The following is a 23580-nucleotide window of genomic DNA, read 5'->3' on the forward strand; positions in this document are numbered from 1 at the left end:
CTATAAAATACATTGTTCTGAGGATCAGAGACAATGTGTGTTCCTTGGAAAAAATTTCTCACACATACCGAGTGCTCAGGTCCTAAGAGCTGGCGTGTAACTTTGTTATTAAAATTACCCTTTGCTGTTTGGGAGGCTCTTTCTTCAGTCTTTTGTTTTCCAACACTAATGGTGTGTATTCTTAGAGAAGTGTGTATATAATCTGCAGCCCGGCTGGTTGTCCAAAAGGGGAACCATGTTTTAACCTGGCTGCCAGAGCTAGGTTCTGTTAATCAAAATAATTTGACATGCTTTATTATTTCTGGTTCTCCCTGGGTCTGGTAGTCATTCTGCATTGATTGAGCCTTACCACAATGAGACTATTTCCAGGTCTCAGTAATTTCTTGCAGACTATTATCGTACTGTATCTAATTGAAGGGAGTAGGTTTTGGGTTTTTTTGTTGTTGCTTTTTTTTTTGTCTTTTTGCTATTTCTTTGGGCCGCTCCCGCGGCATATGGAGGTTCCCAGGCTAGGGGTCGAATCAGAGCTGTAGCTGCCAGCCTACACCAGAGCCACAGCAACGCGGGATCCGAGCCGCGTCCGCAACCTACACCACAGCTCACGGCAACGCCGGATCGTTAACCCACTGAGCAAGGGCAGGGACCAAACCTGCAACCTCATGGTTCCTAGTCGGATTTATTAACCACTGTGCCATGACGGGAACTCCGGGAGTAGGTTTTTAAAAGATAACTTTCTATTGGTTGTATAAATAAATTACTTGTGAAAATTTGTATAGAAAACAACACAACAGAAAAATAGTCTATAATCCCACTGCCTTAGAGTTAACTGCTGTTACTTTTTTGTGCATCTTCCCTGTCTGTTCACACATGGTATGTGGAAATTGCACAAAAGTGTAATGTTTACTTTTATAAGATTGGGGTCATATGGAATGATGGCATTAGTTGGAGGAGCATGTTTGTTGCTTTGGTGATTGCATTTTGCTATAACTGGTGTGCTAAGGGGCTTCATAGCATTCCCAGCTCTTTCCCCCTGTTCCCAGCTCATGGTCATGGGCAAAGCCAGTAATGATCTGCAGTCTAGACAGTTTATGCAGGTTAGAAGCCCTGTCTCCTCACTGTGTAGAGATGCCCATCATGAGGTAATAGGTTTGGTGCATGGTCACCTGGGTTTTGTTTTTCCTGGAGTAACTCATGGTGGCTTTTAAATAGATCATTTCCTTCACTGAATGAAATTATACTGGCAATAAAAATTATACTGGTAAAGCAAGAAGGACTTTACAGAGTAGGCTTAAAAGGAGCTGAGAGACCTCAGGTTTGGGGGACTCATGCTTCATGAAATCACTGTCTGCTCTACAGTTGCTTCCATCAGTAGGTGTTTTCTTACCTCTCTCCCCTTCTAACTATTTCCAGTTGGTGACACTTCATATGATTTGCATCACACCATGAATATTTCTAACAGAATTAGGAGTCAAGAATAAGCAGAATTAATAATATTCTAAGATCATTGAATAGTGATGGAATTGCCTTTAAAGCTGTTCCTTTTTAAATTCAGATGTGGGGTGTTTTTTTGTTGTTGTTTTTGTTTTTACTTTTTATGGCCACACCTGCACATGGAAGTTCCCAGGCTAACGGTTGAATTGGAGCTCTAGCTTCCGGCCTACACCACAGCTCACCGCAATGCCGGATCCTCAACCTACTAAGTGAGGCCAGGGATCGAACATGCAATCTCATGGTTCGTAGTGGGATTCGTTTCAGCTATGCCATGACAGGAACTCCTAAATTCAGAAATGTCTTATGACAGCAAAAGTAAAAGCTTTCCCCATTGCTTTCCAGAAATGGCAGAGCAGGAGCGCTTCCTGCTGCACCAGGAGACCCTTCCTGAACAGCTGCTGGCCGAGAAACAGCTAAGCCTCAGCGCAATGCCCGTACTGACCGCATCACAGCTCATTGGCGTATGTGCTTTTCAAACCTTTGCACTGTTTCTTAGTCTCAGAACAACCTCCTGTTTCTTGGGCCATGCAGTGCAGTTCGTCAGAGTCATCGTCTTTCCATTTCCTACTTTCCTAGTAACTTTTCCCTGGAACAAATTGTTAGAAGCTGCTTGGGAGCAGGAGGCCAGTTCGCAGAGAGCAGTGGCCCAACCTCTGCCTCCCTGTAGACAGAGATCCTCACCCGTTTCTAAGGATGCTTATCCAGGTGACCAGAAGAAATTACTTATATTGTGCTTTTGTAGTATGGGACAAATATGTACCATGAAACCTATTTGAGGCTTTTCTGAAAGAAAAGTGGTATTAGGAAGTAGATTTCCATAGCCTGTAAGTGTCATCCTCACCATTTTCCTCTGCAACATAGCAGTTTCCTGAGGACATAACTAGATTAGGGCTACAGCCTGATAGGATAATGTTGTGTGCACTTACAACCTTAGCTCTACTTCTCTTCCTTTCAAGAAAGCATTTCGGATGCGAGAGTGATGTCATAGGATCATCTTGAACTCGGCCTGATTATATTAATAAGAAAGCAAATAATTTAAGAACTTGAGCACTTTAGCTGTTGTTAGTAACAGATTTCCTATAATTGAGTTCACGACAGCCTCTTCTGATAAGCATATTTAACTTAAAAATCTAAGCAGCTGTTGTTCATTAGGACTATTGTGTGCTGGTAAGAAGAATAAAGTAGTACCAATTTTACTCTAATATACCATCAATTTTAATACTACATTTCAAGTTCAGTGTTGTTAATATTGTGGAGGAAAAAAGATGGTCAGCAACAATGAAATAAAGTGTTTAAGGGTTGTAAGACAGTGACACCAAGCGGATAGCTTTTTTTTCCCCCTGAAATGGCTTGAATATTGTTTTTGCTATTAAAGGATTATATTCAGGTTTTAAAAATGAAGTTTGGGAGTTCCTGTTGTGGCTCAGTGGATTAGGAATCTGATTAGTATCCATGAGGATGTGGGTTTGATCCCTGGGCTCATTTAGTGGGTTAAGGATCTGATGTTGCTGTGAGCTGTGGTGTAGCTCACAGACATGGCTTGAATCTCATTTCGCTGTGGCTGTGATATAGGCTGGCAGATGCAGCTCCCTAGCATGGGAACTTCCATGTGGAAGAGGTATGGCCCAAAAAAGCAAAAAAAAAAAAAAAAGAGAGAAGATTGTTGGAGTTCCCATGTGGCTCAGTGGGTTAAGGATTTGGTCACTGCTGTGGCACAGGTTTGATCCCTGGCCTGGGAACTTCCACATGCCATGGGTGCGGCCAAAGAAAAATGAAGTTTGTCATCTTATAAATAGTTATTGGAAAAAGAATATAGGAAAAATTCAAGTTGATATTAATAAAGCAAGCATTTATCTGACTATAAAATTATGGAAAATTTATGAGTATATAGTCAGCTTTAAGCAATCAGGAATAACCATTAGTAACATTGGTGTGTATTTTCTTCTCTTAAGTAAACTGTAGACCAACTACACACTTTATTGTAGGTATCAATTTTTAAAACTGTTCAAAGGGCAACATTTCAGAAGCATTATAGCCAGCTTTAAAAATAGAAGCAATTTGGCAGCAAAAGAATACTGAAACCTATACCATCTTGAACTTAAGAATATAGATTTGCTGACATTTTTAAAGTATATATACTAAGTTATATAAATTCATTACTGAATGAACATAGGTTTGGGGGTTTTTTGTTTGTTTTGCTTTTTAGGGCAGCACCTGCAGCATATGGAAGTTCCCAGGCTAGGGGTCAAATCAGAGCGATAGCTGCTGGCCTACGCCACAGCCACAGTAACATGGGATCTGGGCTGAGTCTGTGACCTACACCACAGCTCACGGTAACGCTGGATCACCAACCCACTGAGCAAGGCCAGGGATTGAACCTGCATCCTTATGGATACTAGTTGGATGCGTTTCCACTGTGCCACAAGGGGAACTCCCGTGGATTGTTTTAAAAGACAGTTTGTTGTGAGGTAGGTGGTGTATAATTTCCAAATGTGATGCTGTTATTATTCACTATAAAAATACCTACCACTTCTTTGAAAGACATAATGACTTCTCTGTATATGTCTCCAGACTTGGTTATATGGTTACTTACAGTGATCCTCTCCCCTTATTGTAACTCACTGTAGCTGTACATCTGTGAGGAAAATAGAAGAGCTAATGACTATGATTTCAAGAAGGCTCTGGACCTGCTGGAGTACATTGATGAGGTGAGTAGAATCACTCTGATCCCAGGCAACTGTCACAATTTGTGTATGGTTTTCTCTAGGACTGAGGACATCTGAAAAGTGTTCATTTTCAAAGACTCTCTTGTTCAGCTATCCATCATTCTTGGAATACATACATCTCTGTAGAAAAGCTGTCAGGAGACCTCACTTCCCAATCATTCTCACATATCTCTGGGTGCCCTTTCCCCAAACAAATGAAAAATGCTGCTTTCCAAGGTCCTGACGTAGATTTTCTCTCTCATTTATTGAGTCACTGTTAGTTCTTTAAACTGAATGCTGCTTTATCAATTTACTCTTGGTAATATTCACCCTAAGAGAAGCTATTTCTCAGCCTTCTTTGAAAAAAAAGATTATAATGATAATGCTGTAGGGTAAGTAGTTGGTCCTGCAGTTTGAAAATATTTTGGTAGCTTATAAAAATGTAATATGGGAGTTCCCATTGTGGCTCAACAGGTTAAGAAGCCAACATAGTGTCTGTGAGGACCTGGGTTTGATCCCTGGCCTCACTCAGTGGGTTAAGGATCCAGCATTGCCACAAGCTGTGGAGTAGGTTGCAGGTGTGGTTTGGAGCCTGGGTTGCTGTGGCTGTGGCATAGACTGGTAGCTGCAGCTTCAATTCGACCCCTAGCCCAGGATATGCCGCAGGTCTGGCCATAAAAAGAAAACAAACAAACAAAATAGTAATGTGGTGGCTCTTCTGTTACTCTGTGTAAAATCTTGAATCTCTCAAGCTCCGTGATAAAGTCAGATTGTCTCAGAATAATCGGAAACAAATTCACCAAGTTATTAATAGTCTTACTCCTTACATAGTATTAATGTCTTAAAGGGAATTTTTAAAAAATTACATATTAAAGCACAGAGTTCCCTGGTGGGGAAGGATTAAGGTTAAGGATCCAATGTTGTCGCTAATGTGCTTAACCACTATGGCATCAGTTTGATCCCTGACCCAGGAATCTCCACATGCTGCAGGTATTCAAAAAAACTTTATAAATTAAAATATAATAATATTTATGCAGAATAAGGTGCTAACTCAAATTTAAGCCTTTTGTTTGTTTTCCTTTTTAGGGCTGCATCTGTGACATATGGAAGTTCTCAGGCTAAGGTTGAATTGGAGCTACAGCTGCCGGCCTACACCACAGCCGTAGCAACACAGGATCTGAGCCACATCTGCAACCTACACCACAGCTCACAGTAACACTGGATCCTTAACCCACTGAGTGAGGCCAGGGATCAAACCCGAATTCTCATGGATACTAGTCAGATTCGTTTCTGCTGTGCCACAGCGAGAACTCCCTAAGCATGTATATTTTTAAATCAGGACTTAATGGGGACTTTTTGTTTTGCTGTGAAGGAGGAAGATGTAAATATAAACGACCTAAAACTGGAAATCCTTTGCAAAGCTCTTCAGAGAGATAAGTAAGTTCTCAAAGCATGAATCTAAGATGTGGTTTGGGGAAAGGACTTTTGGGGAAGATTATTATATAAATCAAATGGTTTTGTACCATAATTATATTGTAACATATATTATGAAAATGGTAGTGGTTACAGTAGTAATTTTATCTTCTTTTTCACTGTAATCTCCCTGGAGAGGAGGATTTCTATCCACTGGAATGGTGGTGGTTAAATTCAGTGGCAAAGGGAGATGGAAAATAATCAGGTGTAGGGGTCAGAATCTTAAAGAGAGCGTGACTTAAGTGCTACAGGCTTCTCTACTCGCTGTTTCCCTTTTTCCTATGGTGTTGAGAATTGCAGTGGAACTATTTTTACTAAGCATGTCTTCCTCTAATCACTCCCAGATAGTTAAAATTGTTGTCCCATTTGGTCTTGCAGGTCACCCTCTGAATCATTTAGCTCTGCCTCTTTGACTCTCCTTCCCAAGCATAAAAAATGTATTATATCATTTGACTGGAATTCCTTGTTCTGGCTTCCTGTTTAAAAACTTCAGGGTATCATGTGGGATATGTCCATTGATTGCCACAAAGCAGTGGTTCTGTATGTATTTTAATAGATAATCTCAACTAGATAAAGAAAATTTCTTAGGTTATACCAGATATGGTTGCCATTTTTTATTTTTATTTTATTATTATTATTATTGCTTTTTAGGGCCACACCCCCAGCATATGGAGATTCCCAGCCTAGGGGTCTAATTGGAGCTGCAGCTGCTAGCCTATGACAGAGCCACAGCACCATGGGATCCAAGCCGAGTCTGTGAACCACACCACAGCTCAGGGCAACGCCAGATCCTTAACCCACTGAGTGAGGCCAGGGATCAAACCCACAACCTTATGGTTCCTAGTCAGATTTGTTTCCATGGCTGCCATTTTTTAAAGTGAAAAATAGAATATAACACATTTTAACTATTGCCTGTGCTCTGAAAGGTCACATTTTGGGGTCCTTACTAGGTTTGTACTTACTTCTAGAATTTTCTTGGGAAACATACCTTACGTTTGACATCAAATCCGTGCTGGTTATGTTGGGTGAATAGCCACCTAAGTGTCATATCTTATATCTAATATAGAGGCTGTGGGCATATCAAACATTTAAATCTCCTTTATTTAGTTTTCAACAGTATCACAAAACTCAAGTTTCTTTAGAGCAAACCCACAACAGCAAACAAGTCATTTATTTCAGATCATGTCCATGATTTTATTTTTTCCTCACAGTGATTTTTTTTTTTTTTTCCCCCTAGCTGGTCCAGCTCAGATGGTAAAGATGATCCAATTGAAGTATCTAAAGACAGTATATTTGTGAAAATCTTACAGAAACTTTTAAAAGATGGTAAGTGGTTTGTTAATATTGAAAATAACAGTATCACTCTTCAGTTTTAGAATTTGCCCACATGTCAAATGCCAGGAGGTTAAGATTAAACAATGTAGTACTTAGAATCAGGGAGATGTGTTTAAAATAAAGGGAGGTCTTCGGAGTTCCCGTGGTGGCGCAGTGGTTAACGAATCTGACTGGGAACCAAGAGGTTGCAGGTTCAATCCCTGCCCTTGCTCAGTGGGTTAACGATCCGGCGTTGCCATGAGCTGTGGTGTAGGTCGCAGATGCGGCTCGGATCCTGCGCTGCTGTGGCTCTGGCATAGGCCAGCGGCTACAGCTCCAATTGGACCCCTAGCCTGGGAACCTCCATATGCCGCAGGAGCGGCCCAAGAAAAGGCAAAAAGACAAAAAAATAAAATAAAAAAATAAAATAAAATAAAGGGAGGTCTGTTTTCCTGCCTCCAAAACTGGGGGAGCTTGTGTCAGTCATGGTGGAGTCTATCTGCTTGACCAATTAAGTCTAGTGAAGATTGAAAACTTAAAATGAGATATATAAACTTTTTTTGTTATATCCAGTATTAAACTGACCTTACCATGCTTAAGAACAAATTACAAAATGTTTTTATCTGTGCATTTTAGACATTAACACTCTAAAACTAACTTTAAGAACAGAATAAAAGGAAACAAGCAGGGAGTGTGTTCTGTATGTTTTATACCTAAGACTGGACAAAATTCCATTTGCTAATCAAGATACAAATAAGTAAAGACACACTTCACGATTACATGTTTATTGTGTGAAGGGGAAAGATGAGCTAGAGGATATACTTTTACTTCCTTTTATATTACTGGAGTTTAAGACATGGAGACTCTTAGACTAGAGACAGACAGGGATTTTTGTACATTTTTTACATAAAGACAAGTGTGGCTCATTTACTATAGAATTACTAAATCAAAATATATGCTAAATTCAGGCCATGTGCAAAATAGGCTAACTTGCTATTTACCAGCCTTTCAAATATAAGGACAATCTCTTTACTACCACCTGGAAAAAGATAGACAGTGACCAAAAACTATGGTAAATTCAGCAGCCCTTCTAAATGGGAATTTTATCCATGATGCTGACATTGTTTAATCCACATAACATGCCCAGCCCTGTGCCTGGCACATAGTAGTTATCCATAAATGTTTGTCCTTTGAATGCCTAGAATTATTTTATGGATTCATAACCCCAGTGCTTCTGTAACAGAGTCCAATCTGTCCTCTGTTTGAGAATCACTGACCCTTGGGGGCCTAAGAGAAGCACTGAGGGCCTCAATGCACCCCCAGTGGTCTGAGACAGAAGGCGGCAAAGCCTGGGTGTTCACATGGCAGAGCTCTCACTCCAGATAGAGCCTGTCGGCCTTGACCTCCTGCATGCTTCAGATGGGTAGTCTCCTTTATAACTGGTCAAATGTAAATGCAGTTCTGTAACTAGATTAATTGGAGCTTGCTCAACATTATCCTGGACTTTTTTTTTTTAATGAAAAATGGAGACTTGATTACCCCACATTGACAGTAGACCTAACGAATGCTTTTACTTACAAAGATGAATAACACAAATAAGTAAAGGCCTTTTCATTGTCAAAAAATAAATAAAAATGTAAAATTAAATAAGGAAGGGAGACTTTTGCTAGGAAATGCTTGAAATTCAGACAGTTAAAATATATCCACCAGACTTTCTCTTTTCTGTATTTGGAATTGGAGAAATCACTGGCTGTGTGCTGTTGAAGATACTCATTTGGATCCAAATCTGATGCTTTCCATGAAGTTAGTTCTTACGAACGTGTCACTGAGCTGAATTGTATTTGGTGCTATTTAAAGTTTGCTTTTGCAGTTTTTTCTCTTTTCAGATTATAAATCATTGATAGCAGAAATAGAAAGCTATAGTTTCACAAAAAGTGTTATTAAATTTTGACCAAAGGACAAAAACAAGTAAGAAACTATACATATGTATCACATATATAAAATTATACATATAAAACAGCAAGCCACAGCCAGGTATTTTTGAAATTTTTTAAATCATATAGCTTCCATGTACAGTGGTGAATATTTTAAAAAGTTTTGAAGGTAGATACAGTCTCAAATTATATTTCATAGACTGGGACAGCTAACAGTTACTTCAGCTTGTGGAATGAATTCAGCCTGCAGATACATTTAAATTACCCACCTAGAGCTTTTCAGTTTTTACATGTTACTAAAGTACATTATAAATATGGGAAAAAAGTATGCATGTCATTGCATGGAGTTGGATATTTTTTCTAATTAGTTGCTGGCATTTAACAGTTGAGAAAAGTTCTTACAAAAGTCTTATTTTCTGACTTATCTTAGAAATCAAAAGGTTTGCCTACAACAGACTGAAATGCCTGTCAGCCAGGTGTGATAAGCACTGTGCACTCTGAGCATGCACTGGCTCCACATTAGCAAAACACCTAGGCCGCCTCCTCAATACCCGCCAGACCTTTGCAGGCGTTCAAGTTTCAACCCCTGCTGTAAAGGAAAGAAATCATCATCGGAGTTCCCATCGTGGCTCAGTGGTTAACGAATCCGATTAGGAACCATGAGGTTGCGGGTTCAATCCCTGGCCTTGGTCAGTGGGTTAAGGATCAGGTGTTGCTATGAGCCGTAGTGTAGGTCGCAGACACGGCTTGGATCTGGCGTTGCTGTGGCTCTGGTGTAGGCCGGCGGCTACAGCTCCGATTAGACCCCTAGCCTGAGAACCTCCATATGCTGTGGCTATGGCCCTAGAAAAGACAAAAAAAAAAAAGAAAAGAAAAGAAATCATCAAATTTTAGATCTAAACAGAAGGCATGCACTGTAGTAACAGAAGTCAAATAAGATATAAGATTTTTTTAAATAGAATTGATCTTGGGAGTTCCTGTCGTGGCTCAGTGGTCAACAAATCCAACTAGGAACCATGAGATTGTGGGTTCGATCCCTGGCCTTGCTCAGTGGGGTAAGGATCTGGCGTTGCTGTGAGCTGTGGTGTAGATTGCAGACACAGCTCGGATCCCGTGTTGCTGTGGCTCTGGTGTAGGCCAGCGGCTACAGCTCTGATTTGACTCCTAGCCTGGGAACCTCCATATGCTGCGGGAGCAGCCCGAGAAATGGCAAAAGAAAAAAAAAAAAAAAAGAATTGATCTTTAGTAAATTAATGTGATATTTTCATAAGTGTAATAGTGTTTTTACAGAGAAAAAGTCTTTATTGAAAGTGTGTTAATTATAATAAATGATATACAAAATTGCAGATTTAGCTTCGCAACAGTTACTAACCCAGATTTTTGTTATAAAAATAATAAACAATTATAATTTATAACAATTAAGTACCAAAAATGGTGCTAGGCACTTTGATGGTATTAAAAAGAAATTCTTGATTTTCAGAACGTTATGGTAATATGACAAATGATAAAATAATGCCTTATTATTTTAAAATTTTTCTTCCAGTTTTCTTTATCAAATGAGGGAATTGTATGCAGTGTTTTGTGACCACACAGGTGCACACTGGCTTCCCAGCTTGCTGGGCCTGAGGAAGACATGACACCCAGCTCCCTGGTCTTAGATCTACAATGTAACACCTGCAGACTGCAGAGTGCTTTCCTGGCAGCGTTTCTACTAAATTACTTCCCAAATAGGAGAGTATATAATTGTTTGAAATACTTGTTTTCAAGTGAATGTTAGTTTAAAACTCACGCACTGGAAGAAGGACTTAAACTGTGGAGGAAAATGGACATAGTTCAGATCATATTAAAGACTTTAAATAGATTGGCTCTTTTGACCACTGGGGGGTGGAACACTCAAGCAGCCCCTGCTAATAAGTAAAGAATGTCATATTGTCAGACCTGCAAGTATGTTTGACAGATGGAAGGAATTTAGAACAGAACATTACCCAATAGCAGAGTGACATTGGATTTTAAATAGAAGCACAGGTGTTTTTATCATCAATCATCTTAATTCATTTGAGAGTTTTGTGACAATAAAAAACAACTTTTTGTGTTTGTGTTTATAGGCATTCAGCTCAGTGAATACCTACCAGAGGTGAAAGACCTATTACAGGCAGATCAGCTGGGAAGCTTGAAGTCCAATCCTTACTTTGAGTTTGTTTTGAAAGCCAATTATGAATACTATGTGCAGGGCCAAATGTAACTCGTTCTTGAAATGGTCATCGCTCCTAAAAATGTGTATATATGTTGTCTTTATAAAAGTTTTAGACCTTAAACATCCAGAAGTTTGTACAGTTTTATAACCTGTTGCTGAGTTTTTTATACTTTATTTGGATGTTCCTACAAGTAGTTGTGACTGTAGTTTTTTAGTTACATCATTTTTTTCCTTCCCTTTTTCCAACTGAAGTTTATCAGTTGTTCTGTACTTGCTACCCTTTTTATCTCGCCCCATCCATCCAGGGTCCTGGTTCTGGCTCCTTGTATGTACGCATCACTTATAGGCTTCAGCTTCTGCAACTCTAAAAATGACAAGATTGCACTGAATTGTCTGAAATTGCTCTGACTCAGGATATTGCGCACTGGGGAGTATCTGGAATGTTTGACATCTGTTTTGGTTAGGGCTAGTGGGAAATAGTTAGTGAGATAAATGTCAGATTAACTTATGGAACTAAAAGACAAAGTGGGTCTAATTCAGTGTGAACCTGACAACTGATTACTTCATTGGGAAAATTGTCAAACTTTTCTACATAAGTTATAGAGTATTAATAAAAGTGTTTTGGTGAATAAAACATATTTATGTGACTTTCTCTAAGTTCCCATGTAATAGGTTATAACCTTTCAGTGTGGGGATTCAATCCACTTTGTATATTTTCAGGGTAATATATACTGAATTCCAGCCTTACCACAGTCTGTCTAGCTAATGTAAGGTGTGTGTGATGCTAGAAACCATTATAGGTTTCCTTAATAGGGCAGCTAATTTAACTGCCCTATTAAGCAGTGGTTCTCAAAGCTGCTTTGTCCTGACCAATGTCGTCACTCAGTTTTTATCTGGCTTTAAATAAAGGCAGGGAGTTGCTGGCATATTCAGACTTTGGCCCAGCTGAATGCTCACTAAACAACTTGCTCCAGCAGCTGAAAAGGTCAGAAGTTAAATTTGGTGAGGAGAGCCCAGTTCCCAGTGCCCTCTCCCCTCCAGGCTTCAGGTCCTGCTTTTGACCCTGTTTGGAAGAGCAGTTCACAACAGGATCCCCACGAGGGGGGCAAGATCCCCAGGAGGGAGACAGCCTCAGGGCCCCTCAGCGCAGCCTGGGGGCGGGGTCAGGGATATCCTGAGGGGCAGTAGGAGATGTGAGGGAGAGGAGCTTGTCACATGAGGTAGCAGTGTCGAGTTCTTGTGTTTGGTTTTTCAGGGACTTAGAGTCCTCACCTGTAAGGTCCTGTCAGGTGATCATGCACTCAGGCCCCCACAGACCCAGTCCCTAGTGTGACAAGAGCCAGTCCCATGAGACTCCTAGCCCATGGATCACATAATGTAAAACCACTGCGTTGTCTGGGAGTTCCCGCTGTGCTTCAGGGGAAACGAATCCAATTAGTATCCATGAGGATGTGGGTTCAATCCCTGGCCTTCCTCATCGGGTCAAGGACCCGGTGCTCGTGAGCTGTGGTGCAGGTCAAGACACAACTTGGATCTGGCATTGCTGTGGCTGTGGTGAAGGCTGGCAGCTGTAGCTCCAATTCGACCCCTAGCCTGGGAACTTCCCTATGCTGCACTTTCGGCCCTAATAAAACAAACAAACCAAAAAACCCAAAAAACAAACAAACAAAAAACAAAAACCACTGCATTGTCTCCAGTCTCAGCGATGGAAGTAACAGCCCCCAAAATTGTTAGGTTTTTAAAAATTATTATTTAATAGTCATAATGAACTTAGGGCCTAAGATCTTGAATAATTTTTTTCTCCTAAGTTTTAAAAATTTGTTTCACAGCATAGTCTTTATTTAAAAATTGCTGATTTTTATATAAACTGAGTAGTTGGTGATGACAAATAATAAAGGTGAGCACATTTTCTAAGGAAAGAGCAACTTCACTGACTTGGAGAAGGTTTTTGTCACTTCTGTCTGAACGCTGCTGAGAATGTCCCAGCCTGTGGCCCCAGTTAAATCAGACAGTAAGCCTGTGGTTTTGATCATGAGGAGCAGGCCCTAGGTGTTGGTATGTTTTAGGAATCTGAATGTGTCAGGGATTAAGACAGGACTTGAGTTACACAGGGAGACACCTGCTGGAGTCCTTGGGAGGTAGAAGGTAGCTTCTGTTTCAAAGCTTCTTCCTTTTTGACAAAAACTTTTTTTTTTGTCTTTTCTAGGGCTGCTCCCGTGGCATATGGAGGTTCCCAGGCTAGGGGTCGAATTGGAGCTGTAGCTGCCGGCCCACGCCAGAGCCAGAGCAACACGGGATCCGAGCCTCATCTGCGACCTATACCACAGCTCACGGCAACGCCAGATCCTTAACCCACTGAGCAAGGGCAGGGATCGAACCTGCAACCTCATGGTCCCTATTCAGATTTGTTAACCACTGCACCACGATGACAAAAACTTTTTAAACATTGGATTATGCTTCTTTTTTACTTTGGGGTCTGAATTGGGGTTTTCCTAAAGCATCACCCAGCAAGTTGTAAGGGCTGTGGGGACTCAGGGTGTGAGGCACAGTTCTCTTCCAGGGGAGCTGCAGGGGAGTCACCCCGTGATGGCTTAGCCTTGCTGCCCATGCACGTGGCGTTTTAAGGCTGATGCCTACAGAAGAGTTTGTGTAGCCCAACTGCCTGTTCCTGGACATTGTACTCAAGGAACAGCTCTGGAGAAAATAGCTTTCCCGTTCCTATGTAAAATCTACTCACTAAATACCAAAGGTGTGTGTGTGTGTGTGTGTAAAACAGTTCTTTTTTTAATTTTTATTTTTGGCCGTGATGCTGGCATGCAGAAGTTCCCGGGCTGAGGATGAAACCTGCGTCATAGTAATAACCAGAGCCACAGCAGTGATGGTGCTGAACCCTTAGCTTGCTGAGCCATAAGGGAACTCCCCAAAGTATATATTTTTTATACATAATCTTGTGTAATTCTAAAATTTTAAAAATACTATAGGAGTTCCTGTTGTGGCTCAGCAGAAACAAATCTGACTAGCATCCATGAGGATGCAGATTCCATCACTGGCCTCACTCAGTGGGTTAAGGATCCAGCATTGTCGTGGGCTGTGGTGTAGGTGGCAGATGCGGCTCAGATACCCAGTTGCTGTGGTTGTGGGGTAGACTGGCAGCTGCAGCTCTGATTTGCCCCCTAGCCTGGGAACCTCCATATGCCACGGTTGTGGCCCTAAAAAGACAAAAAATAAAAATACTGTAGAGAATATGAACCTATTTTTTAAAAATAGATGGGCAAATAAACCCCTGTAATCCCACCAGATAGAAATACCTTCAGTTACCATTTTAAAATATATCCTAGAACATTTTAGAATGTACATGTATTACATTTTCTAACTTACTTATTTTGACATGAGACAGTGTGAGCATTTCTGTGTATCTTTAATCCGGTCTTTCTCAACCTGTTTTTCATCATCACTCCTCCTAAGGAGACTTTAATCTTTTTGCTCCCTTCACCCCCACCCCCATGGAAGTTTAATACCACAGATACACTGTGTATCTTTTTATGTACCACAGCCTTTGGAAACCACAAAGCATTGTAATAGCTAAGATATTTTCCAACCTCCTAAGAACCAAATCTCCCCCCCTTTAAGAATGCATGTCTTCAGTACTCTTTTAAAATACAGTTTTTAATGACTGCCTGACACTTTACCATATGGCTGCATCATAATTTATTTAATAGGTCTTTTACTCTTCTCTGCCTCTCTGTCTTCTTCTTAACAATCTTAAAACACTTGGGTTGGGTTGAGGTGTTTGTTTTATTTATTTATTTTTTTACCATTTTAAATGATACCTGGTCTTTGTGTATTCCAGATATATTTAAAATTACAGTAGTTCCCTCTGTGGTGCAGTGGGTTAAAGACTTGGCATTGCCACATCTGTGGCATAGGTTGCAGCTGTGGTTGGGATTCAGCATCTGGCCTGGGAACTTGCATTTGCCACAGGCCAAAAAAATGAAATGGCATGAAATAAAATAAACACTCTACAAGGACTTTCTATATATATTTCATTTCAAAAAAATGAAATGGCATGAAATAAAATAAATACAAGGACCTTGTAGTAACCTATAAGGGGAAAAAATCTGAAAAAGCATATATATGTGTGGGTGTGGGGGTGTGTGTATAATGTATGTATACATACACATAGCTTGATGAATTTAACTGAATCTTCAGATTCATGACATGATGGCCAAAAGGACTGCTAATATTAGCTTTGAATCAGTAGTATCCAAGGTTAAAATAAAAATCACAGTTAACTCTCAAGACTGTAAAAGTTATGCTATATTAACTTGTGAGTCTGTAATAGCTTGATATCAGTGTTATGGAATATACCATAAATAATGGCTAATGAGAACTTTTTAGGAAATTCTCAGATTACTTTTCTTATACTAGTTTTCATAATGAATATAGAAATGGTCCTGTTAGCTTTTCAAAACTGTTCTATGGTTTATTTTTATTTTTTGCTCAAATAAAGCTTTTATTGTTTGTTTAAATTATATTTCTTGTGAGCTGGAAATTTGAGAATCATCCTCGCTTTTTTTTAGTTTTCTGTTCTTTAAGATGAATGTTTAGCTTACTGAGCCAGCTGGTCACCTTCCTCATGCTTTCTAAGTCCAGTGACTAGTTCTGAATGTGAACAAGTTACAAAAAAAATGGGAATTGCATTCAAACAGTTTGCTAATATTTGAAGTGTATACATTTTTGTTATTGTGTTAAAGATTGTATTGTATAAGGAGTGTAGCCAGTGTTTACTTTAGTTGTTAGTAAACATTTCTTTTTCTTTTTTTCTTTTTAGGGCTGCTTTCAAGACATATGGAGGTTCCCAAACTAGGAGCTGTAGCTGCCAGCCTATGTCAGCCACAGCAATGTGGGATCCAAGCTGCAGCTGTGACCTACACCACAGCTCACAGCAACTGGATCCTTAACCCACTGAGTGAGGCCAGGGATCGAACCCTCGTCCTCATGGATGCTAGTCAGGTTCATTAACTGATGAGCCTCAATGGAAACTCCAGTAAACATTTCCAATGCTTATATATATTTGAATATATAATATATATAATTGAATCACTTTGCTATACACCTGAAACTAACACAACATTGTAAATGAACTATACTTCAATTTTTAAAAACCAAGAAAAAAATTACATTGGCTTCCCCTGTTCAGTTAGTGATGATGTTAAGTGCTCAGTGAACAGTTCTAATGATTTTTTAGTGTCCCTTGCTCACCACTCCTACCACCTCACGCCCTCACATCCTCCAAACACTTAGAAGTGTAGCGTTTCTTATGTTCCAGGCATCAACCTAGTGTCAACCTTCAAATCAGTCTTTAGGAGTAAGTGGCACCTCAGTTGGGAAGGTGGGATCCCTGGAAGGGGCCTGCCCAGGTCACACAGCCAGTCAGGGGGGCAGGCAGACACCCAGACGTGCTTTACCAAAGAGCAAGCTTGGAACTAGTTCATTACAGCAGGCTCGAGGGCTGGAGGGGAAGGAACAGCTCCGTGAGAATCACTAGGCCCTTAGATGGGACAGAGCAGAGCAAGCCCCAGGCTGAGAAAACTCCTCTTTCTGGCTGCCGTGGTCCACAGGGCATTTTTAGACTTATGGCTTGTGAGGACAATGTGTATGTTTTTTTCTTTTGCACACCTGGTCACTGGAATGTTTCTGACTTCAAGTGTTGCCAGCCAGCCCCCCTCACTGTTCTTTTGGAGATGATAGATAATAGTTGCCAGTGAAGCCATGACTGCATTTAAGATGTATTTGTCCCTTCAGCAGAAAAGATCCCTTGAAGATCTGTTATGTTCCAGAATACAGAAGGTGTGGGAGAAGGTTAAAGGGAGATAGGAAGGTCGCCCAAGCCCCTGCACGACCCCAGCTGCTTTGGGACCTGAGATGAGCTCTCTGGCTGGTTGGGCCTGGCTTTGCTTATTTTTCAAGCTGCCTCGGGTATTACCTGTCTTGTGTACCTCAGGATAGTTAATTAATGGGAACAACGCGAAAGCATATGAAGCATTTTATGAATTCACATCTAAGTAGGTAGAAGGCTCATACTGTGCAAACTTGGGGTCTGCAGATATGTGAGGAGCTGAGGGGACATGGCTGAAAGAGGGGTGTGGGCACGCTGGCTGGGTCATGGCAGAGGGCCTGTCAGGATCAAGCGCTGAGGCTGCACCTGAAAACTTAGAAGCAGGAGCTCTGTCAGGCATACCCTGCATGGCTGACCTTTCCTCACCACAGTTCTCAAAAGGCTTCGCGGGCAGTAACCCGCTTACTCAGGCGAGTGCGAGCTGCTGCTGTGTCCCCAAAGTGTACATGTATGGAGGCGGCCTTCCACCTGCTCCTCAGGTCTGTCCCTAAGCCAATGAGAATTCAGCAGCACCAGAATGGCCTGGAGCTGCCCCATGGTGACAGTGGGGGAGTATTTAAAGTGGCCCAACCAGGGCTGAGAGCAGACGTCTCCACTGGGCATCTCAGGGCCCATCTCCCCAAGGTGTGCTGGACTAGCTAGATCTCTGCTAGCCTGTGAGTGTTGTGTTCATAGCATTTCATGTGTGCTTGAAGCCAATTAGAAAAGCTTGCTATAGGAGAGAAAAGAGCTGCACTGAGCACCCTCCTTCCCCTTTAAATGTCAACAGATTAGGAGTCAGTGAATGACAGCACACCTCTTGCTACCTTAGAGACCAAAATTTAAGCTACTCCCCTTAAGCTACAGCTAGAGTGCACCTGCCAGTGTCTTTAGTCCCCACTGATGGAACAGGACCCAAGGTATTGAAGATGGAACATAGCTTGGTCAGTTATTCATTCATCCTCTAATTTAAAAAGCTGGATATGCTGTACAGCAGAAATTGACAGAACAATGTAAATCAACTATAACAGAAGAAATAAAAACCTGGGGGGAAAGAAGCTGACTAGGAAACCCCAGGAGCTTTCTACATGGGCCCTGGACTCACCAAACTCTTTATTTTGTAATGGACTTCTGACATTTTTAGGAAGGGCTGTCCTTGATGTGGGCTATAGAAGAGGGTTTCACATGCTTCTTCAAGAGGACCCACACTGTCCCAGTTGCTGAGTCCCACCACCAGATGCTAGTGGCAGCTATTTGGGGAACACTTAGGCACTACAGAAAAATGAGTGATTCCATTCTGGCTCACACCACATCCCTGATGTACCCCTTAAAGCATGTCACTGAGTTCATCACAGAAAATTGTTTCCCCTGTGCCTTCCACAACAAGGTTAGAGCTGTCCTTGGGGCCAGGGGAAGGGGGCAGGGAGTGAGAAGCACCAACTGGATAACCTCCTCTGACCCCCACTCCACCTTACCATAAGTAGATCCAAATCCTTCTAGAAAATTAGGAAGGCATATCCCCATATATCAGTGATATAAATAGAACTGCTTCAGCGCTCTGGTAGACGGTGACTCTCCAAGGTGGACTGGGAGGCAGCCTGGCCTTGGCTGGGCATCGTCCTCTAAATAGAAAGATGAACTTGTTCAGCCTTTCCAGAAGGAAAACTGCTGCCCAGCCTACAGTGCAACGTCCTTGTCTTCCATCTGGAGGAAGCACGGGTGACATATCATCTAGTAAGGGCACCTCTCTGTTTCCACCTCCAGGTCGAGGGGTGTGACCCTTACTTCTCAGCCTCAAGGGAGGGACACTCAACCCCCCAAAAAGACATGAGAGCGCTCAGCTCGGCCCACCGCACCCCGGACCGGAGCAGTCACACCCCAAAATTCACTCCCTTCACAAGCCCCCAAGCGCGTTCTCTGGTGCGGACAGCTCCGGGGCCCTGGCTTTGTGCCCAGCGTTGTTAGAGCCGCCGCCCTGAGCCTGTCCCCGGGAGCCCCGCGCCTCCTCCCACCGCTCCGCTCTCGCGCCCCGCCGCCAGTTGTCTGCCCCGAGACAGCTGCGCGCCCTCCCGCCGCCGGTGGCCCTCTCCGGTGGGGGTGGGGACCGACAGGGTCAGCCCTCCGGATCCGGGGCGCTCCGGGTAGCGGGGAGAAGTGATCGCTGGGGAGCTGGGGGAGGGGTCGCCTTCCTGCCCTACCCAGGACTCCGGGTGCGACCGCTCCTCTATCTCACGAGCCCACCACCACTCCACCACTTGGACACGTCTCCCTCCTCCCTGGAGTCGCTCTAGAGGGTTTGGGGGTCTGAGTAAAGAACCCGAAGTAGGGATGAAGTGTGGCGGCACCTTCCAGAGGCCCCGGGCGCAGGGTAGACCGGGGCGGGGCGGCCCGCGGACAGGTGCAGCCCCAGGCGCAGGCGCACTCGCGCCTCCCGGCGCAGGCGGTGAACCTCGCCCCACCCAAGCCCCTCCGGGGGGCAGCTGGGCCGGGTCGGGAGGGGCCCACCAGCCCGGGAGACACTCCATATACGGCCAGGCCCGCTTTACCTGGGCTCCGGCCAGGCCGCTCCTTCTTTGGTCAGCACAGGGGACCCGGGCGGGGGCCCAGGCCGCTAACCCGCCGGGGGAGGGGGCTCCAGTGCCCAACACCCAAATATGGCTCGAGAAGGGGAGCGACATTCCTGTGAGGCGGCTGGGGGGAGAACCCGCGGGCTATATAAAACCTGAGCGTGGGGACCAGCGGCCACCGCAGCGGACAGCGCCGAGAGAAGCCTCGCTTCCCTCCCGCGGCGACCAGGGCCCCAGCCGGAGAGCAGCAGGTGTAGCCACCCGCCCAGGTAGACAAGAGTGGGATGGGGACAGGGAGACAGGGCACTGTCGAGGGGAGCCCAGAGAGCTTCCGGGAGCGCAGCCGACCCCTGCCTCCTCGGTGCTGCTCGGTCCCCAGAGCCACATGCGCTTTAAAGAGGAGACAGGAAGCAGTCGACCTTTGGAAACGTCTCCAAATTTATTCCCTGCCCCTTTGGATTTCTCTACCTACACTTAGTATGTGTCCTGGTAGATGAACGTTTGACTTTAGTAGTCCCCAGGGCCAACTGAGCCAAAAGACAACAAGGGCCTCTCTTTCCTGCTTGCCATCAAGAGAAAGGGCGCCTAGGAATTTTTGAGTCTGGAATGTCGTGGGGTCTGGAAGAGGCTATTCCTCCCCGGATGGAACGCCCAAGCCCCACCCACGGCATGTCTTCCCACCCTTACAGTCGCCCAGCCCTTAGGGTTTGCCGGCCTTAACCCCCTTGGGGAGGCCACCTAGGTGCAGAGAGGGCGGGTGCCAGAGGGAAAGGGGAAGAAGAGAGTGCCCTGGGTTCCCAGGTGGAGAAATTCTGAGGTCTCTTCCCAGCGCAGTGCCCTGGCAGCGAAGCTCTGCCAGGTTGCTCGGATTGATCCCCTGGCGGGATGCACGAGGGCTGGGGGTGTCCTTAGGTCCCGGGGGAGGGAGGGCGCTCGGGCCAGTGAGGTTTCCTGCCTGACACGCTGCGCATCTCCACGGCCTTGCTGATCTTGCAGAAACCCGACGCCATGTGTGACGAAGACGAGACCACCGCCCTTGTGTGCGACAATGGCTCCGGCCTGGTGAAAGCCGGCTTCGCCGGTGACGACGCCCCTAGGGCTGTGTTCCCGTCCATCGTGGGCCGCCCTCGCCACCAGGTCAGGCTGCCTGTCCACCGAGGGAGCCAGGCCGGGGTCCCTGTGCTGCCCAGAGCCGCCCCTCTTGAAGCCGCTGTAACGAGTGCCTGGTGTCTCCGTTCCGCAGGGCGTCATGGTGGGTATGGGTCAGAAAGATTCCTACGTGGGCGACGAGGCTCAGAGCAAGAGAGGTATCCTGACCCTCAAGTACCCCATCGAGCACGGCATCATCACCAACTGGGACGACATGGAGAAGATCTGGCACCACACCTTCTACAACGAGCTCCGGGTGGCCCCCGAGGAGCACCCCACCCTGCTCACCGAGGCCCCCCTCAACCCCAAGGCCAACCGCGAGAAGATGACTCAGATCATGTTTGAGACCTTCAACGTGCCCGCCATGTACGTGGCCATCCAGGCAGTGCTGTCCCTCTACGCCTCCGGCCGTACCACCGGTGAGTGCCCCGGCCGGCCCCGCCCACGGATGAGCCCCGCCCCCTCCCCGAGGGCTCCCCCCCACCCCCGCCCCTGCCGGGGTGCCGCCGCTCACCTCGGCCTTGTGCTGTCCCTGCGCAGGCATTGTGCTCGACTCTGGCGACGGCGTCACCCACAACGTGCCCATCTATGAGGGCTATGCGCTGCCACATGCCATCATGCGCCTGGACCTGGCCGGCCGCGATCTCACCGACTACCTGATGAAGATCCTCACCGAGCGTGGCTACTCCTTCGTGACCACAGGTGCGCGGCGCCGGGGCCTCCCTGGGCAGGTGGGCGGGCTGCGCGCAAGTCCCCGCGCCCCGTGCTGAGGGCTCCTCCCCCGTCCCGGTCCCCCGCAGCTGAGCGCGAGATCGTGCGCGACATCAAGGAGAAGCTGTGCTACGTGGCCCTGGACTTCGAGAACGAGATGGCCACCGCCGCCTCCTCCTCCTCCCTGGAGAAGAGCTACGAGCTGCCAGACGGCCAGGTCATCACCATCGGCAACGAGCGCTTCCGCTGCCCGGAAACGCTCTTCCAGCCCTCCTTCATCGGTGAGCCCTGCAGGCCCGCCCCGCAAGCACCCCGCCCGTCACCCGCGGCCTACCCACCCTCCAACTCATGCTCCTGATTCCCCGCTGCCCCCAGGCATGGAGTCGGCGGGCATCCATGAGACTACCTACAACAGCATCATGAAGTGCGACATCGATATCAGGAAGGACCTGTACGCCAACAATGTCATGTCAGGGGGCACCACCATGTACCCGGGCATCGCTGACCGCATGCAGAAGGAGATCACCGCTCTGGCCCCCAGCACCATGAAGATCAAGGTGGGAGGCGGCCCGCGCCCATGCCCGTTAGTGGGCTCCAGGCTGCGACTGCGCCCACCTGACCGGTTGTCTCTGTCTTACAGATCATCGCCCCGCCCGAGCGCAAGTACTCCGTGTGGATCGGCGGCTCCATCCTGGCCTCGCTGTCCACCTTCCAGCAGATGTGGATCACCAAGCAGGAGTACGATGAGGCCGGCCCATCTATCGTCCACCGCAAATGCTTCTAAACCCCATTCCAACAGCTGCGACTTCTCCTCAGGACGACGAATCTGCTCAAGGTGCAGTGGCTGACCTCGAGCCACCAAGCGGCAACTGCTCTCCCACCGTCTGCGTTGCTGCTGCCCAAACCGACACAATGTTTATAACGTGTACATACATTAACTTATTTACCTCATTTTGTTATTTTTAAAACGAAGCCCTGTGGAAGGAAATGGAAAACTTGAAGCATTAAACTCAGCCATTCTGTTATGCTGCGTAAAATTGTCTGCTGTGTTTATTTGCGGGGGTGGGGAGCGGCGGGGGTCGGGAGGAAGAGGGACCCCCAGCTTTCTACCTCAGCGTCACTTTTCACAATACTCTGAACGAATGCACTCTTTTCAAAACCATGATTTTCCCCTCTGGCTCAGATCGGTTCCCTGTACTGGCAGGCCAGCCGAGGCCCGACTTGACCCTGGGGCGTGTCCCCCTTGTCCCTGTGCTGGGGCTGCAGCCAGCGATGGGGCAGCAGCGCGGGCGTCTGGGTCTTGACGCCGGCAGGGCGCTGACCGTGGTGCTGGGACCTAGGGCCGCCCTGGGAAGCGTATTCCTGTTGCACCTACGCGTTCCTTATTGAATCTCGAAATCTAAATGAAAGGGCTACATCCGCTTTTAAAGTACCGGTTCTCATTTACAAAGTGAAGATAACCACTTCTATTCCGGATTGAGATGGCCTTTGCTTCAAGCCGGGTGTTGATGGTATAAAGAAGCTTCCTTTGGGGGGGGGGGGGCGGTGAGTGGGGCCCAGAGGTGGGAGGAGGATGAGGAAAGACCAGTTGACGGTTCCAAAGGAAGGACTGTGCATCCTTGGCGGGCCAGCAGGGAAATGTCTGCAGGGAAGGGAGTGCAGAAGGTCCTAACTAGGAGGAGGTAAGCAGGGAGAAGGGGCAATCCTGCTCATGCCTGCAATGTTTTAAAGGAACAAAACATAGTAACAGTTTGAACTTCTAGGAGAGAGTAGTGTATCTGTATTTTAATAAGTAGCCTCAAGTTTCCTAGTCGAGGTTCCCAGGAAAAGTGGCCCCTAAATAAAAGAAATTCTGACTCAAAGATAATACAGTCATTTGGAAATGTTTCTAAGTAGAATGAACAGTATAGCTATGTTATATGCCACATTACCATATGTTTATTCCCTCCTTTGTGGCTTATTGAGAAGCTTCTGAAATCATTGACACCTCCAAGGCAGGAACACCATCAAACCCAGATATCAAGAGAGAAGCGACCATTCAGCAGAACTTAAGGGTTTTTTGGTTTTGTTTGTTTTGTTTGTTTGTTTGTTTGTTTATTTATTTATTTATTTATTTATTTTAGTAAGAGCCGCACTGTGGCTTATGGAATTTCCCAGGCTAGGG

General features: G+C 45.2%; 2 protein-coding genes across 3 annotated transcripts in view; both read left to right on the forward strand.

Annotated features, from left to right (window-relative positions):
- Window positions 1–11749, forward strand: part of NUP133 (nucleoporin 133) — a 55304-nt gene extending 43555 nt beyond the window's left edge. Inside the window, exons 22-26 of one of the 2 annotated variants that reach the window (XM_047760359.1) lie at window positions 1834–1952; window positions 4119–4199; window positions 5569–5633; window positions 6907–6995; window positions 11023–11749. In XM_047760359.1, the coding sequence (XP_047616315.1) occupies window positions 1834–1952; window positions 4119–4199; window positions 5569–5633; window positions 6907–6995; window positions 11023–11159 (491 nt within the window). In that variant the 3' untranslated portion in view covers window positions 11160–11749. The other variant, XM_047760360.1, reaches the window with a different exon arrangement.
- A 7969-nt stretch (window positions 11750–19718) lies between these two features.
- On the forward strand, window positions 19719–22453 carry ACTA1 (actin alpha 1, skeletal muscle). The gene is made up of 7 exons (XM_047761588.1): window positions 19719–19825; window positions 20553–20693; window positions 20800–21124; window positions 21246–21407; window positions 21506–21697; window positions 21792–21973; window positions 22057–22453. Exons 2-7 carry the CDS (start codon window positions 20565–20567, stop codon window positions 22198–22200), a joined length of 1134 nt encoding a protein of 377 aa, XP_047617544.1. The 5' UTR covers window positions 19719–19825; window positions 20553–20564; the 3' UTR covers window positions 22201–22453.
- The last annotated feature ends 1127 nt before the right edge of the window (window positions 22454–23580 follow it).

The sequence above is a fragment of the Phacochoerus africanus genome, chromosome 15 (assembly GCF_016906955.1).
Source record: "Phacochoerus africanus isolate WHEZ1 chromosome 15, ROS_Pafr_v1, whole genome shotgun sequence".
Taxonomy (NCBI): domain Eukaryota; kingdom Metazoa; phylum Chordata; class Mammalia; order Artiodactyla; family Suidae; genus Phacochoerus; species Phacochoerus africanus.